Consider the following 15,639-nt stretch of genomic DNA (forward strand, 5'->3'; position numbering starts at 1 on the left):
AAATGCTCAATATGTGATTTCTGATAAAAGATATTTAGAATTGGAAAGGAGTTTCTGGGCTTTGAAGGAAAGGGAAGTAGGGGGAATAACCCAGCAATAAACTGGGCTACAATGTAAGTTCTAGCTCCATAGAACAGTAGTATCTCCATAAAGACACATTTTCACAGGGGGAGAAAGGGACATAAAAGTTAAACTCTGAAATTCATTCTAGGCTAACTGATGACCAGAATTATTTAAATTATTATTTTTATTAGACTATATATTATTCACTCTGCAGAACTAATTTTGACTGTATTATAAAACTTGATTAATTTATACTTTTGTGATTTCAGAATTGTGTTAAATATGGTCCAGACTTGAATGAGATTAATCATTTCATTATTGTTAAGAAGTCAGTAATAACCAATATGTAGTATAAATAATAGCTAAGAGAATATTTTATCCTCTGTATAAGATGAAATCTTTTAAAAGATTTTTCAATAGCTTTAAATCACCCATGTTCTACAAATAATTGGTACAATATAAACCAAGACAATTCTAAGTCAAGTGTATCTCCTAAGGGTCCTACAAGGTCAAACTTAGACAACTTGATAAAAATTATTCAACATATTTGAAAGTAATTGGACTGAATTTTTTTCCCTACAACTTATAAATTTTAACCTTCATGTGGCCTTTCTTTTTAAATATTTGGTGTACTTTTGCTGCAATATTTTGCTTGATTTTTCAGAAGTATTTGTGCAATTCAATAATAAAATAAAATAAGCAAACAGTTAACATATACCTTTGCACTCTCATGCCTTAGGTTGAAAGTCAACTCTAGGTTTGTTAGAAAGTGATCGGAAAACTCGGGATACATATCCAAAACCTCTAACAAGTCTTCTCGTTGAATCTTATGCAAGTCACAGTATGTGAGAGCTCTTACATCTGCGTTTGACTTGCCAGGTTTGGCATAGAGGTGAACCATTTCTCCAAATATGTCATTTTTTCCTAAAAAGAAAAAAGGAAAAAGAAAGAAATGAAAAAATAGAAAAAAGAGAGAAAAAGAGAAGCCAAATTTAATATTTTCCTTCAAAAAGTAGAAAGTGAGCACCAACCAATGAATAAATTCCTGAAGCAAAGATTTCAAATGTCAGACTCCATGACCAACAGACACTTGGACAGCACAATTAAAGCACCTGGTCTAGGCCACGTTTGCTGAATGCGATTTTGCCTCTAAAGGTTGCTGGTCCTGATATAATCTCATTTCCTTGTTTTAGATCTTTTACTAGCAACTATAATGCAGCAAATATGTCTTCACTTTGGTACACCCTTCATTGCTAGCAAAAGACTTTGCCGTACAGTAGTTTAAAGATACTTCAAAGTATGTAATGCTCTGACTTTGTCAATCCAGGAATATGGCAGGCTGCAGTGAGTCTGATTCATATTCTTTCTGTATCAGGATCATCTCTTGAGGTGATGCCAGCTAATTGCTTATGGTAGAGTTGTAAGCTTCACCATACTTCAATACTTAGAAACTTGGGGGAACAATTTGAATATGTCTTGCTTCCTTTAGTAGCCATTTTTTGGATTTGCTCTTAGTAAATTTGTCCATTTATTCAAAATATTAGTTGTATTTCCTCAACATATGTAGTCATGCTTTTTGTTGTATGGCCTTTGTTCTGAAAGTTTGTCCTCATTGCTCTTATGTAAATCCTGGGATCATTTTGATATCTTGCTTCTGATGGGCCCCCCATCACCTCTGCCTAGCCACTTGCCTATCCACAAAGTCTTATTCAATGATGGGAATAAGAATGATAGTAACAAATATTTTTTGAGGACTAAATAGGTGGTAGCCACAGTGTCAGATACTTAGGTGCATTCTCATTTCATCCCCCAAATAACTTCACAAAGAAATTACTAAATATTTTCCACATGTTATGAACACATTAAAGAGGTAAACTGATTAGTCCAAGGTCATCTTCTTGGTTGGGTGAAGTGGAGGAAAGGAGTAGCAAGGATTAAATTCTATGCATTCTGACTCCAGAGTCAATGTTCTTACATACCTGATATATCTAATTTCTTCCCAATTTTGCCTAAATGTCATGGCCATTTTTTCTTTTGCTGAACATCCAGTTACTTATGTGCCATATGTACTCAAAAAATACTGATAAACTACTTTGTTATATTACTTTTTTTTGGCAGGGCTAGGGTTTGAACTCAAGGCCTTGTGTTTGCTAGACAAGTGCTGTACCACCTGAACCATGCCCCCATCTATTACTTTTAAAGATCATTAATGGTAGTGTAAAATGAACTTTCTTATATCTATGTTGAAACCTCTTTTAGGAATAATTCCCTGTGTGTTATTTTAGTTTTTACTTTTTTAAATAGTCACATGCATGCTTCATTTTGGGAGCTGTCAAGATGTTTTAAACAACAACTTTCCAATGAGTCAAAAATGCTCTAATACTCTTATTTTAAATGAGAATTTAATGGGGGAGAAGTCAAATACCATATCTTAATTATATAAGAAAAATTGACGTAGGGGTGAAGACATTAACTGTAGTTTACATCAGCCTTTCAAAAACAGAATGAAAAAATCCTAAATTGTGAGGATTCTGAGTGCTGAGTTACACCTGAAGTAGGGACCTGAAATAGGAACAGAAAAGGGGAATAACTTAAATTACTTTGTGTTGATAGCTCACTATAGATATTACTTATAAAAAGCTCTGAAGTAAATTAGCATGGGACTATATTTTAATTAGTTTCCATGACTGAAAATGAACAAGAAGTAAGCCAGAGAGATAGCTTAGCAACACTCTATAATTACTATTTTATAATGCAAGAAAGATTGCATTATACCTTTCTGTAGAAGTTAGGACAGGCAGATTTAAAGATCAGCCAAATCTAGTGAAAACCTAACTTTGTTGTGTGGCTTTGCAGTGACTTAGCATATGTCTCATTCTTTAATTGATCATTGGATTAGAAACTAAATTGTGTGTCTTGTCACCTTTGGGAAAATATTTAAGAGACTCATGGAAACATTTACATATCAAAGAAAATGAAAGCTAGTCAAGAAAAGATATTTTCTGCAAGGTTAATTTGATTTGAATTTAAATAAAGTTTTCAAATTACCCACCAGTATTCAATAGTCTTTAAAAATAACTAGATCAGTCCTTTAATCAGTTATTTCAGATTTCTGTGTTGCCCCCATTCAGTTGTAAAACACTCACCCAGAATAGCTACCACAATGTCATCTTTGAGGATTTCAATGGAGCCTCTGGATAAGAAGTATAGTGCTGTGAGGACATCCCCACAGTGAACAAGAGTGTCTCCTGGAGGGGCATGGGTGGTCTTGAATTTCATTGCCAAAGCTCTAAGGCAACCTTTACTTGCCCCCCGAAAGGCTTTGCAGTTTTGCAGCAAAGTCTGGTTCAGATGTAGGCAGATGTCAGCTTGTAAGCATTCTGGAAAACCCTTTAAGACCTGAAGGGAAAAAGTAAAGAGTCTCATACTACCAGTGCACTGTGTACTTCAATCTGAAATAAAGTATATTTCTTGCTCACAGAATTGCATGGGTAGTCAGTGTCACACAGGAATTCTTACAATGCTTCTACTTCGTCTACCTCAATGAATATTTGGTTTGCTAAACATGTCAAAATTTTTAACTCAAATACTTGCTCTCTGAATTAACTGCTGGCATTGAGACTCAACCCAAATGCTGTCTCATTAAAATGTTATGCTACAACTTTGGTATTGCTTCTCTTTTCCTGTGTTATGTTCTGTAGCATCATACTGTGCACAGATATGATGTGATGTAACAATTAATAGGACATAATTAATGAAAGGTGGTACAACTAAAAGATAAGCAACCTTTTGTGGGAATTTGAACCCAATTTAGATTGCCATCTCTGGTATACATCTTAGTTATAATGAGTAAAAATATTGATCCTGGAACAGGATCAATGTCAAATATCACAAGTGCTCTTAGTTGGAATAGTTATGCTTCCTATGCATAGTATTAATACTAAATATTTTGATAAGTGCTGAAAATAGAGAAAGGAAAGCATACCAGCAAGCATACTTTAAAGTGCAGATTAATTTTCTGAACTGAAAAGTGCATAATATACTTCTAAAGTGCTACTGTTTTGACAGCCTACTTGGTTGTTAAATTAAAACTTGAGGAAATGCTAAACAATAGCTTGTGACAAGTGCTATTCAATTTCAACTGAATATAATTTTATGTCATTTTCATAAGTTTCTCAATATATAACAGGTCAAAGACATTCAATTCCACTTCTGTCTTGCTATTTTAGGTGTCATATGTAGATTTTAATTTTTATGTTGACTTCCTCTGCCAGTATAAATGCTTGTGATGGAAGAAAGGGGAATTATGCAGTGCAATTTATAGTAAAATAATGATCCTTTTGGATCGTCTTTTTTTTTAACTATACCTAGGTATGCCATTCAATATGACTAAATGTAATAGTGAATTACTCACAAGGCAATTCATATATATTTAGCCCCTTAAGAAATTTAAAATTAAATAGTACTCAAAAGAACTTACAATTATTAGAATTTTAAATATTAAGAGCTACAGGGATCTTACTTCTATAAGACTGCCATGTGATGTTATTGGTCAGACTGACCATGATATAATATGGAGGGGTCAATAATAGAGTGAAGTTCAAGAGCCACAGTTTTTTGTTCTTGTGTTCTTCATTTTATGCAGTCACCTACAGTAATGGATAGAGGGTATTTTAGAAGAAAATCTGTGAAACTGAATTTTGGTCATGAATTTGCCATAGGTTGGCTCTTGTGCAAGTCACTTCACCCATCTGTGTTTCTGTGTTGTAGAATAAGAGCTTCCACATTGCTGAAAGCAGTCATAAGTCAGCCCCAAATGGAGTGCCAATTGCCAGACCCTGCTCACTCTGCTCCCTGTTGCCTCCACTTTCAGTGACCCTTCCTCTGATACCAGACCTTGGACACTCATCTGTAAATTCTTTCTTACCTTTAACTTTCAGAGTTGGTCTAGATTACTGGACTTCTGCCAGGATTCTGTTAGGGCTTAAGACCAATCAAACATAACTTGCTTAGTCTGAGTTCTGCCTTTGAGGACTGGAAGGTTTTTTGTTTTTTTTTATTACACTGTGCTGATACCTTATATTTGACTCCTCTCGTGGAATCAACTGTCTGGGTCACTGATTCCTTCTGCCATCTAAATCATCACAGTGGATTCTTTGGCAAGTTGTGCCAGACTGAGTTTGGACACTGCTGACTTGGGAGTCACTTTATTTGTGGGTTGTATAGGAGAAAAATATCCCAGTTTATTTGCCTCTGCATATAATTTACTTCTCCCTGAAGAAAGTTACTTTACTATTGTAATCTCAGCATAATTTTCAAATGACCCCATAGAAATAAAGAGCATTACATCAAGTAACAAATTAGATATATCCATCTCTCTTTTAAGACATAGCTACAATAAGATACAAGAAGGCGTTTTGTGCTTCACATAAATGGGGGATACTGTTACTGTACAGTTGAAACAAAAATACTGAACTTGGAGTCGCTATTTCTTTCATTTTTCCCTAAAGAAAAAACTGTGTGTCTATGTGTGTGTATGTGTGTGTATGTGTTCACGTGCACATATGTGCATGTGTTGGCATGCTTAAGTTGGAAGACAGTGATGCCATAGAGATGGAGTTTCCCATTTCTTTGAGTTCGTTGTATGAGTTAAGGAGTTGGGAATGAGTTGAAATCTTCACACTATTACTTACTAGCTGTGTGTTTGGTGAGATTGCTCATTTCTTTCAGATTCAGTTTCTTCTTTTTTAAAATTAAGTTTATAACACCTGCTTGACAGAGTTGTGACCATAATTAAATATGATAATGAGTATAAACCATCTAATGCATGATACTCAATTGGCAATCTAATTCTGAGTTCATTTTTTTTTTCCTGTCACATACACACACATTTGGTGGTACATACACACACATTTGAACTCAGGGCCTCATGCTTGCTAAGCAGGTACTCTACGACTAGTGCCATTCCTCCAGCGTTTTTTTGTGTTGGGTATTTTCGAGATAGGGTCTTTCAAACTATTTGCCCTGGCTGGCTTTGTACTGAGATCCTCCTAATCTCTCTCCTGAGTAGCTAAGATTATAGGCGTGAACCACTGGCTCTGGCTTGTCACACATATTTGCAAGTCCTGAAGAGGTGGCATATTCTGTTTAGATAGAAATTGAGAGGAATAAAAGCTGTTATGTTTTGTCTTCTGTTGCCTGATTCTCCATCTAGTTTTGTATTCTATTGTGTCAGCAGAGTTTAAATGTTTTGTGTTCCGTGTACTATCAGCTTAAGGGCTCTTTTCCTCTCGCATCTCTGTGTAACTCTTATCTTCTATTTCTGGCTTCTTAAATGTTCTGGTTTATTCACACCTAAGTTTTCACTGGGACTTGCCTTAAATTCTTTTTGAAAGTGGTAAGTTGATAAAATAAATTTACTTTGAATTTGTCTTGGAATCACCTATAAAACTTTAAAGACATTTGGGAAAGTTATCCTACTTAAATGTGTTTACTCCCCCCCAAATTCCCCACCACATTCATTCTACTTGAGTGATGGCCACTGGAAAGTGTTACGTGAAGTTAGAGGCACATTATAGTGTTTGTTTTCATAGGGGGAAGTTTCACAGATCTTGTCATGAATTTGTCTAGATTGAAGAATTCTTTTGTGGTGTTAGTCCACTGTCTTTCTTAACTTTCTTAATTTAGTCACATCAATCCTTAGGGTAAAACTAGTAAGAGTCTCATTTGTTGAATCTTGTACTAGCCAAAGAGTTTGGATGTCTCAAATAAGTTAGCATCTTTGGAATTTGGATTAAATCTCTACAAAGGACATTTAGAAGGAACAGTTAGCAGAGAGGGAGAAATAGTGGAATAGAGTTAAGAAGTACACTGAAAATGTACTTCTTAATTCTAGTCCACATTGAAAAAGGGAAGTAGGGTATAGTTCTTTGTAGATATTTATCCAGGCCTCCTTCTTCATTGCTCCTAGATAGGTTGCCTTCTCTACTGGCTACTTATCATACTATTTTTTTCAGGTTCAGTCCTCTGCTAAATTGTTCAAATTAGAACCTCCTCAGAGTTTACTTCTCAACAATTGACTTTTACCAGGCTCAGCAGGTCTGGCTGCAAAAAGTTGCTGTGCTAAGTACAGAGGTTAAAAGCGAAGACAGAGTCTGGTTTTGTGATTGGTATATTCATATGTATTATGCTCTGACAAACTCCTTGTTTATCTAATTGTGATGCTGCAAAAGTACACATCACCTTCTAATGTGCATCTGTGCACTTGGAGCTATTGTTTTATTCACTTCGTCTAAATTTAAAGAACAAGAAGCATCACTCAAAGTCAGTCTCATGACTGTCAGCTTAGAAAGTCAGTTCTTTCCCTTTACGTAAATATTTATAAGTATTTATTATATGCCAGAGACTAGAGAAAAGAGCACCATAGTGAATAAAATATGTTCTAAAAATTCACCTGGTGCTCAAAACTATCTTCTGTATACCTGGATTAAAATAATTTTATAAGGTTAATCAAAATTTCCCACACTCTGCTCCTCAGACCTAACTTAGACTTTTGAAGTATGAATTTGTAGTAATTGTGGTTGTTAAAACGGACCTTCAACTAACAACCAGTTGAAAGTTAGTTAAAACTCTAATTTCATTTTTCTAATTCTAGTGTGGGGCAGATTTTGAAAACTTTTTGAATTTTCAGAAAACATTTTTTTTAAGGATGGCAGAAGTCCCAAATCTCTGTTATGATATACAGTGAGTTGAATATTTTATAAGTAGTAACTTCCATTTACTTGAATTTGTGTGAATAAAACTCCTTGGAAATTTCAAAATCAAATTATGACTTGTAAATGAGAATTTATTCATTTAAGTAAGTATGAAATGCTTTCTGTGATTGTTAAATCAATTTCAAACTTCAGTACTAGAAAACCCTAAATTTAAAGAGATTTGAACATGAACAACCCAACAATAACAATAAAACAGCAGTAGTAAATGAAATAAAACTCATTAAAGAAATCACACAAAACAAAGGAAGAGCATAAATGGTTATATAGTAAGCATCTATAAATATGGTCAGACATTAATTCGTAAATATTCAACTCCATTTTAAACTTCCTTAAAAGTTATATATGCTGACACACATTAAAAGGCATAAATTATAATATTATCAGTATTTGCAATTATGTACTGTGTGAATTCCAATTTTTTTGTACTGATCAATGAATACAAATTTTTTGGGTGGTACTGGGTTTGAATTCAGGGCCTCATGCTTCCTGGCAGGTGCTCTATCACTTGAGTCACACACCCTGTCCGTTTTTGCTTTAGTTAGTTTTTGGATAGGGTCTCATGTTTTTGCCTGGGGCTGTTCTTGAATGGAGATTTTTTTACCAAGGCTTCCTGAATAGCTGGGATTGCAGGTATATGCCACTTAACAGGGTCATGAACACAAAATTTACAACTGAATGAATGCTGAAGTTAGTATAATCCTGAACCATTTGAATTGATGTGTATACTAATCAAAATGTCATAAATTTCATTAACTGTTTTTTTTTTTCTTGACAGTGCTAAGCTTTGGGTTCAGGGCCTTGTGCTTGTTAGGCAGGTGCTCTATCACTTGAGCCATGCCCTCCAGCCCTTTTTGCTTTTGTTATTTTTCAGATAGGGTCTCATGATTTTTTTTTTTTTTTGGTCAAGGCCAGCATTGGTCCACAATCTTCCTACCTATGTCTCCCATAGTAAGTGGTACAGTCATGGATCACCATGTCCTGCTCATTTTCTGAGATGAGGTCTTGCTAATATTTTCCAGGGTGGGCTTTGAACCTCAATCCTCCTGATCTCTGCCTTTCACATTAATTTTTTAAAAAACAAATCCTTTAATGTGAATTTATAAACTTACATTAATTAGAAAATTATACTATTTTATAGATATTGGGGCACAAATGAAAAAGAAGTGTGACCCAAGTCTATAACATTATAATTAAAAAACTGTGTCTTAAGCTTTTTTTAGTGACAGTTGAACAGAGCAATATCCTAATTAGTGAATTTTTTTTAGACATGTCATTACTGTATCACCTTTCCAGAAGAAAAGGGAGACATTTATTTCCTTAACCAATTTTTACCTGACTACTGATAGAAAAAGATTTCTAAATAAAGTTAAATATTCACAGTATATTTACAATAAACTGGTAGTTTTCCCTCAAAAAAGATTGACTATTTACTGTTTCTTATCCTTGAATTCAAAACACTCATGGTAGGTGCACTTTCTAGATTGGAAGAGTGTCAGCAATTTCATTTTTTAACCAAAACTCTTTCCAGGCTCCTTTCACAGTGTTTCAAACCACTGTATTTGCTTTTAAAAATAAATCAGCATGTATTCCGTAATGTATGTGTTAAGTCCTGATAACATGGAAGGTCGATCTATGTTGTAATAAGTGGGTTTTTTAAAAAAAAATTCATTTCACTTAGTGTAGCTGCAGAAGGGAACATTCCCAAAGGCAGGCTGAATAGGGCACATTTAGAAAGAGAGTGGCAAATAGTTGTCCTAAATTGCACATTAATCACATGGACAACTTCTGTGACTGTGGTAACTATTCATTAGGAAATTTTCTAGGGAAATTCTCTGGGTCATTAAATATACTTAAATCTTGACAAATTAGGATTAATCAAAACACAAATTCACATTCCCTGTGAACCTCAAGCATGAATATCAAATGGATTATGCAAGTAATATATTAAATCTTAAGTCTCTGTCCTAGAGTACAACTTTAATATTTTATAGCATTTTCTGATTCTGATAGAATCATTGTTTTCTTGTTGGTGTTCAGCTTTTGATAAATCTTTAGCACTTGCAAGAAAATGAACCTTGCTTTTTGTTGTTTCTAGAAACTAATGTCCCAAAATAACAGATTCTGTAATTTCTAGATCTTTCCAGATCATGTTATTTCTAAGGTTAGGCATTAAGAAGTAGGAAACACATGTATTACCATGTTTTCTTGGTGATTACATGTTTAAGACCACATTTTAACTGCTGGTTATGAAAGGTGGACTCTGTGAATAGTTTTAACCTTGTACAGACACTTTGCTCAAGTCTGAAGCTCAATTTGTCATCTACTTTCTTATTTTACCTTTCATGTGACTGATAGCAATAATATTCATTTTATTGAAAAAAGCCATCATATCTGGCCACATTATTGTGAAAGGCGAGCATTCATGAATATGAGAACATTCATAAGTTTGGAAGAATAAACTATTTTTTGCATACAACTAATCAATATTTAGCATATGTTTTATATCATTTAGGAAAAAAAATGTATAGGTGGAATTAAACCCTGCCATACTTAGACATGGACAGAAAGTCAAAACTTTTGAACCAAAAAAAGATTTGTCAAAAATAAAACAGAATCCTTCTTCCTACATTTGCCTTTCTCCTTCTCCCTCACTATAGCTAATAACATAACTGTGACATGTTCCCTTCTTTTCAGAAGGAAATTTAATCTTTAACCTGACTTAAATTAAGATAGGGCCAAGGATGAGCTGGCATGTGGGTGCTGATGCAAGGCAGATGGGATTTATTGCTTTCACACACATGACCTAGTTACCTGGGCTCTGGAGTCCTTCTGCAAATTCAGCAAAAGCTTGACTTGAAAAGAGTGCCTCAGGATTTCTGAAATGAGATCTCAGGGGAAGCTTTGGAGACCATTGGAGTTGCTTAGGGCAAGTGGAAGGATCAGCTTCCTGAGAATCAGTTTCAGCTTCTGCTCCCCCCACCACACCTCTAGCCCTGGTTAATTAATTGAGAATAGTAGGGGAATGGATGAACAGAATATGGTTGGTTCTGTTGGATGCCCCACAAATAGTTCTTCCCAAATGGACTGATTATAGATAGCTTGAGCTTGCTGACAGAATAAGGAAAAGAGAAATGCAGTCTGCCAAGCGATGAAAAAAGGGGTTGAAAATATCACCTTGTACTTAAAATACTAGCTCAAATTTGAATCAAGTTTTATGTTTTCAGAAACAGTTCTCATATATCATATTTTAGAATCAAATTTTTAGTTGAGTTATTAACATTATGGGAAGCATATCGAGAAACAAATATCCCAGTTTTCAAATTTGAAAGCTGAGATACACCACATTAAGGCATTTTATTTGTGGAAGAACTAAGATTCCAAATTGTGTCCAAAGTTCCTCAACTGTTTTGATTTGCCATAGCTGTCCATCAAAATGGAGTTCTAAAGTTGCTAGCAGTATGGTAAGATACAAAATATTCTACCATTCTTTTTATTCATTAGTTTTCTAGATAAGTATTAAAGGATAGAGGGCTACAATCCATGGAAACACAGAAAAATTTGTATTCAAAGGAAAACGTATCTTCTCAATGCCTTTATTACTAAAAAAGAAAGATTCAAATGAGAGAAGACCTTAATACAAATGTTAAGAATAATAGTACAATAATCCAAAAACTGAAAAAGAAGGAATTAAGGAAGGCAGATACTAAAAGCAAAAAGGATAGTAGCAGGAGCAAATAAAAGTAAGAGTTACTTTTCTGAAAAAAATATAATGAAATATATAAATCTTTCAAAGGCCTGCAGAAGGAAAGAAGAGACTGTGTACTTATACAAAAAAGAAAAGATTAAATGTTTTATAAGAGAAACATGCATGCAATTCTATGACAAGATGAAAGTGATAAATTTGTAATGAAATTGAAATTATCAATAGACATAAATCATTATCATAAATCATGAATTATTACCATAGTATAGTAAGAATACCAGGGACAGATGTTTTTACAACTGTTCCATTTCTTTTCTGTCCTTCTTTTCTTTCTTTCCTTCTTTTCTCTCTTTCTCTTTCTTTTTCTTTCTTTCCTTCTTTCTTTCCTTCTTTCTTTCCTTCTTTCTTTCCTTCTTTCTTTCTTTCTTTCTTTCTTTCTTTCTTTCTTTCTTTCTTTCTTTCTTTCTTTCTTTCTTTCTTTCTTTCTTTCTTTCTTTCTTTCTTTCTTTCTTTCTTTCTTTCTTTTCTCTTTCTCTCTCCCTCCCTCCCTTCCTCCCTTCCTTCTTTCCTTCCTTCCTTCTCTCTCTCTTTCTTTCTTTTTTTTCTGCAAGTATCAGAGTTTGAATTCAGGGCCTCCTCTTGTTAGGCAGGAGCTCTACTACTTGAGCCACATCCCCCCCACCCCCTCCGATCTCTTTATGCTTTAGTTATTCTTCAAGGAAGGTCTTGAATTTTTGCCTGGGGCTGGCTTCAGAAGGTGATCCTACAGTCCATTCATTCTCTATATTTTCTGAGGAACTCGCTGGAAAGGAATGTGATCAGCTAATGACAAACCAGAATGACCAGTTCTTGGTATATACATGAAGGACATGTTAGTGGGGTAGTTCCTGTCTAGGTTACAGTGAGTTTAAATTGCTCATGGCAACCAAACCTTTCATCAATATAGTTATAGGATATGGTTTCCTGAAAAGTGTCATGAAAGCTAATGTACAGACTACAAAACATGTTTAATAACTGAAATAATTTCATCTGCTTTAGTGTTATATGATCATACATATGGTTTATGTAATCACCTGTATTGATTTAACCTACTATGTTAAACCCGAGCCAGAACTTGCGCTAACATGGAAAGGAAGAAAGGATCTCTATGTTTTGAATCTTTATATTGGTTGTGAGTTGTAACTCTTCTAAGCCATATTTGGTAATGTAATGTCTTTGCTTACCTCAAAAGCCCAACATGCCGTATGTCATAATCGAATAAAAATAGTTATATATTTTATAAGAAAGAATACATGTGATTGAGCAGCAAAGAAAAAGGAAAATAGAATTAGTAAGAGTTACCTTCTTTATCATATGGTAAAGCATGACATACAGCCAGAAAGCACAGGCCATTCCAATATTACCATTGGAATGGGCAAATAGAGCCGACTTGAGAGTGAAGATATGTAGCTCAATTAAATATGATAATGTAATCTATAACTTAGGAGGTATTTTAATTAGATGGAAAACAAATGACTTATTTAATAAATCTTACTAGTGATACCTTCTATTTGCGTGAAGGAGTCATTTAAAAATAGATTTCAAACAGATTATGGGTTATATGATTAATATAGCAGATTTATAAGATCTATGAAATGACATAATTCATAGATTTAATAAGGCCTTTATAAAACAGGAATGGATCTCTGAGCTATAAAAGAAAAGCTGGCCAATTAGGCCATATTAAAAACAAAACTTTTGTATCCAAAAAATCCATAAAGCAAATTAATGTACTAAAAAGATATGAGGAGCTATTTATAATATAGATGACAAAGAAATCATTAATATCTATAATGTAAAAATAGTTTGTACAGAATAAGAAACAACTGAAATATGCAAAAATGCTATAAAGAGGCAATTCATAGAAGAAAAACAAATGAAACTCAAATGTGTGTGTATATATATATATATATATATATATACACACACACACTCAGATCTGTATCTTTCTATATATAAATGAAAAGGATGGTCAAATTCACTAGTAGCTATAGAAATGTCATTATAGTAACAACAAATTTTCACACATTCATTAAACTGCTAAAAAAAAATGAACCATAACACTCACTGTTACTAAAGGGAAGAGCAGGAAATATTAACATTGTTAGAAATGTGAATTGTTAAACATTTTTGGAATGTAATCCTAAAACAGCTATTAAAATGAATAACTACACACAATTTTTAGCTCAGAAATTTCCTATCTGAGAGTCTACTCATTAAAAATAAAAGTATCAGTAAGAGATATATCTAAGCATGTTTATTGCAGTGTTATCTGAAGTGGCCTGACATTTGAATCAAAATTTAAGCCCATTAGAGGGTAACCAATTATTATAATTATGGTATGAAGTTATATACTGTTCTATTATATATTATAAAATTATAGCTATGAAATAAATTACTGTAGAAAGCTAAGTGAATTAGATTTTTCATCAGCTGACTTGGATGTATTTTCATAAGGTATTAAATGAGAAGCATTAACTTTATATAATTTAATATTATTTTTATAAATCATTACGTACCTACATATAAGTGGAATGGTAAATATGTATATAAGTGTGTGTGTAAATATAAGATGCTTAGAAGAAAGAAAGGTATGGAAGTTTATACACATGGGTAATAGATAATGCATGAATAAAGTCCTGATGTTGTGGGGAGCGAGAATAGAAATGGAGAAATAAATGAAATTATAAAAATCTTAGAAACATTGCACTAAAAGAATCATTCCCATATAAAGCACATTTGTAGTGATGTTATTTATGCAAAATCTGTGTAGTTATGTGTCTATAAAATGAGAAAAGTTCAAATTATATAAGTAGAATAGGCAGGAAGTATGACCAAGATTTGTGTTTGGTGTTTATCTTTGATTGAAAGGACCTAAGGTAATTTTAAATTATCTTTAAGTAAATTTTTACTGTGATCATTTACAGTGATTCTGTAAGTAAAATTTTAAAAAGTTTCATTTCACTTTGTTTTGGTAGTTAGACAGCTTTTTCCCCTTTAAGGACTGCTAGTATAAATTCCATAATCTCATGGGAACCATTTATGTTTAATAAGGGATGTTTCTAAAAACATTTATAGATTCTGATTCTATGGGTGAAAATGAAAAGCAAGGGAATAAAGCAATGTATTTGTTTTAAATTCCATTTAATGCTATTTTCATGCTTAAGAATGGTGGCGTACAGATGATATGTAAGCATATTCCTGTTTTCACTGGACCTGGAGAAATGTATACCCTGTCTTGCTTTTCTAGATTCTGATGATTATTCACATATCTCTCCTATTCTTTTACACCAATAATGTCTCTATCTTTGACTCTTTTTTTCAAGGCCAGTCTATACGATTTTGTTCCTTTTATTGGTCCTGCTTGTGAAATTTTGTGCCATGTAGCATTTTCTTTTCTGGCATTATACTCTCTTCCATTCTTCAGATATCCAAGCAAAGAGAGTTGACTTATTATAAAGCTGAGTTATCACTGTGGATATTATCTACTATTAACTATTAACTAGTAAGACTGGCTGATAGATAAGCAAATAAAATTAAACTCTAAGCTAAAGCTCCTATCTTGGAAAATACCAGTAGGGACCTTGTTTTCCTAGCATACATATTTTGTGATTTACAGCATAGACATAGATAATGACTAAGGATGATCTTCTGTAATTCAAATAAAATAATTCTATCAACATGGAGTGAGTCTTTGGCTTATCTTTGAATTGTGGTAGATGTTCATAAACACATCTACACATCTACCGCATCTATATCATGTTTTAGCTATGTGAGGGTTGCAGAGCATACTGATCTATGACAATTACCAGTAAAGAGAGCAAAATAAACTACGCATAAACAAAAATGATTTATCAGAGCTGTATAGTACTAAAAATATATCAACAGAGGTGATGGGGTCCTTTATAAGGAAGAGTCATCAGATAGTCCCTATTGTCCCTAAAGTAAGTATAAAGTTCTGGGATGTAGGGGGGGTGACACAGCTGGTTAATATACGCCAAAATACAAACTGAAAGAGGTTTTTAAAGTATATCTAGTGTGAAAGTTGTAATGATTATT

The 15,639-nt window shown here is 33.5% G+C and overlaps 1 protein-coding gene across 7 annotated transcripts in view; it reads right to left on the minus strand.

The window, feature by feature from the left end:
• The window catches only part of Kcnh7 (potassium voltage-gated channel subfamily H member 7), a 484,116-nt gene that overhangs the window by 38,668 nt on the left and 429,809 nt on the right, over positions 1 to 15,639 (minus strand). For 6 of the 7 annotated variants that reach the window (XM_074070967.1, XM_074070965.1, XM_074070968.1 and 3 more), the window contains 2 exons: positions 3,210 to 3,462; positions 782 to 987 (listed from right to left, as the gene is read on the minus strand). In XM_074070967.1, the coding sequence (XP_073927068.1) occupies positions 782 to 987; positions 3,210 to 3,462 (459 nt within the window). The remainder of the gene's footprint in view (positions 1 to 781; positions 988 to 3,209; positions 3,463 to 15,639) is intronic. The other variant, XM_074070964.1, reaches the window with a different exon arrangement.

Source organism: Castor canadensis, chromosome 4 (genome assembly GCF_047511655.1).
Source record: "Castor canadensis chromosome 4, mCasCan1.hap1v2, whole genome shotgun sequence".
NCBI classification, from domain to species: Eukaryota; Metazoa; Chordata; class Mammalia; order Rodentia; family Castoridae; genus Castor; species Castor canadensis.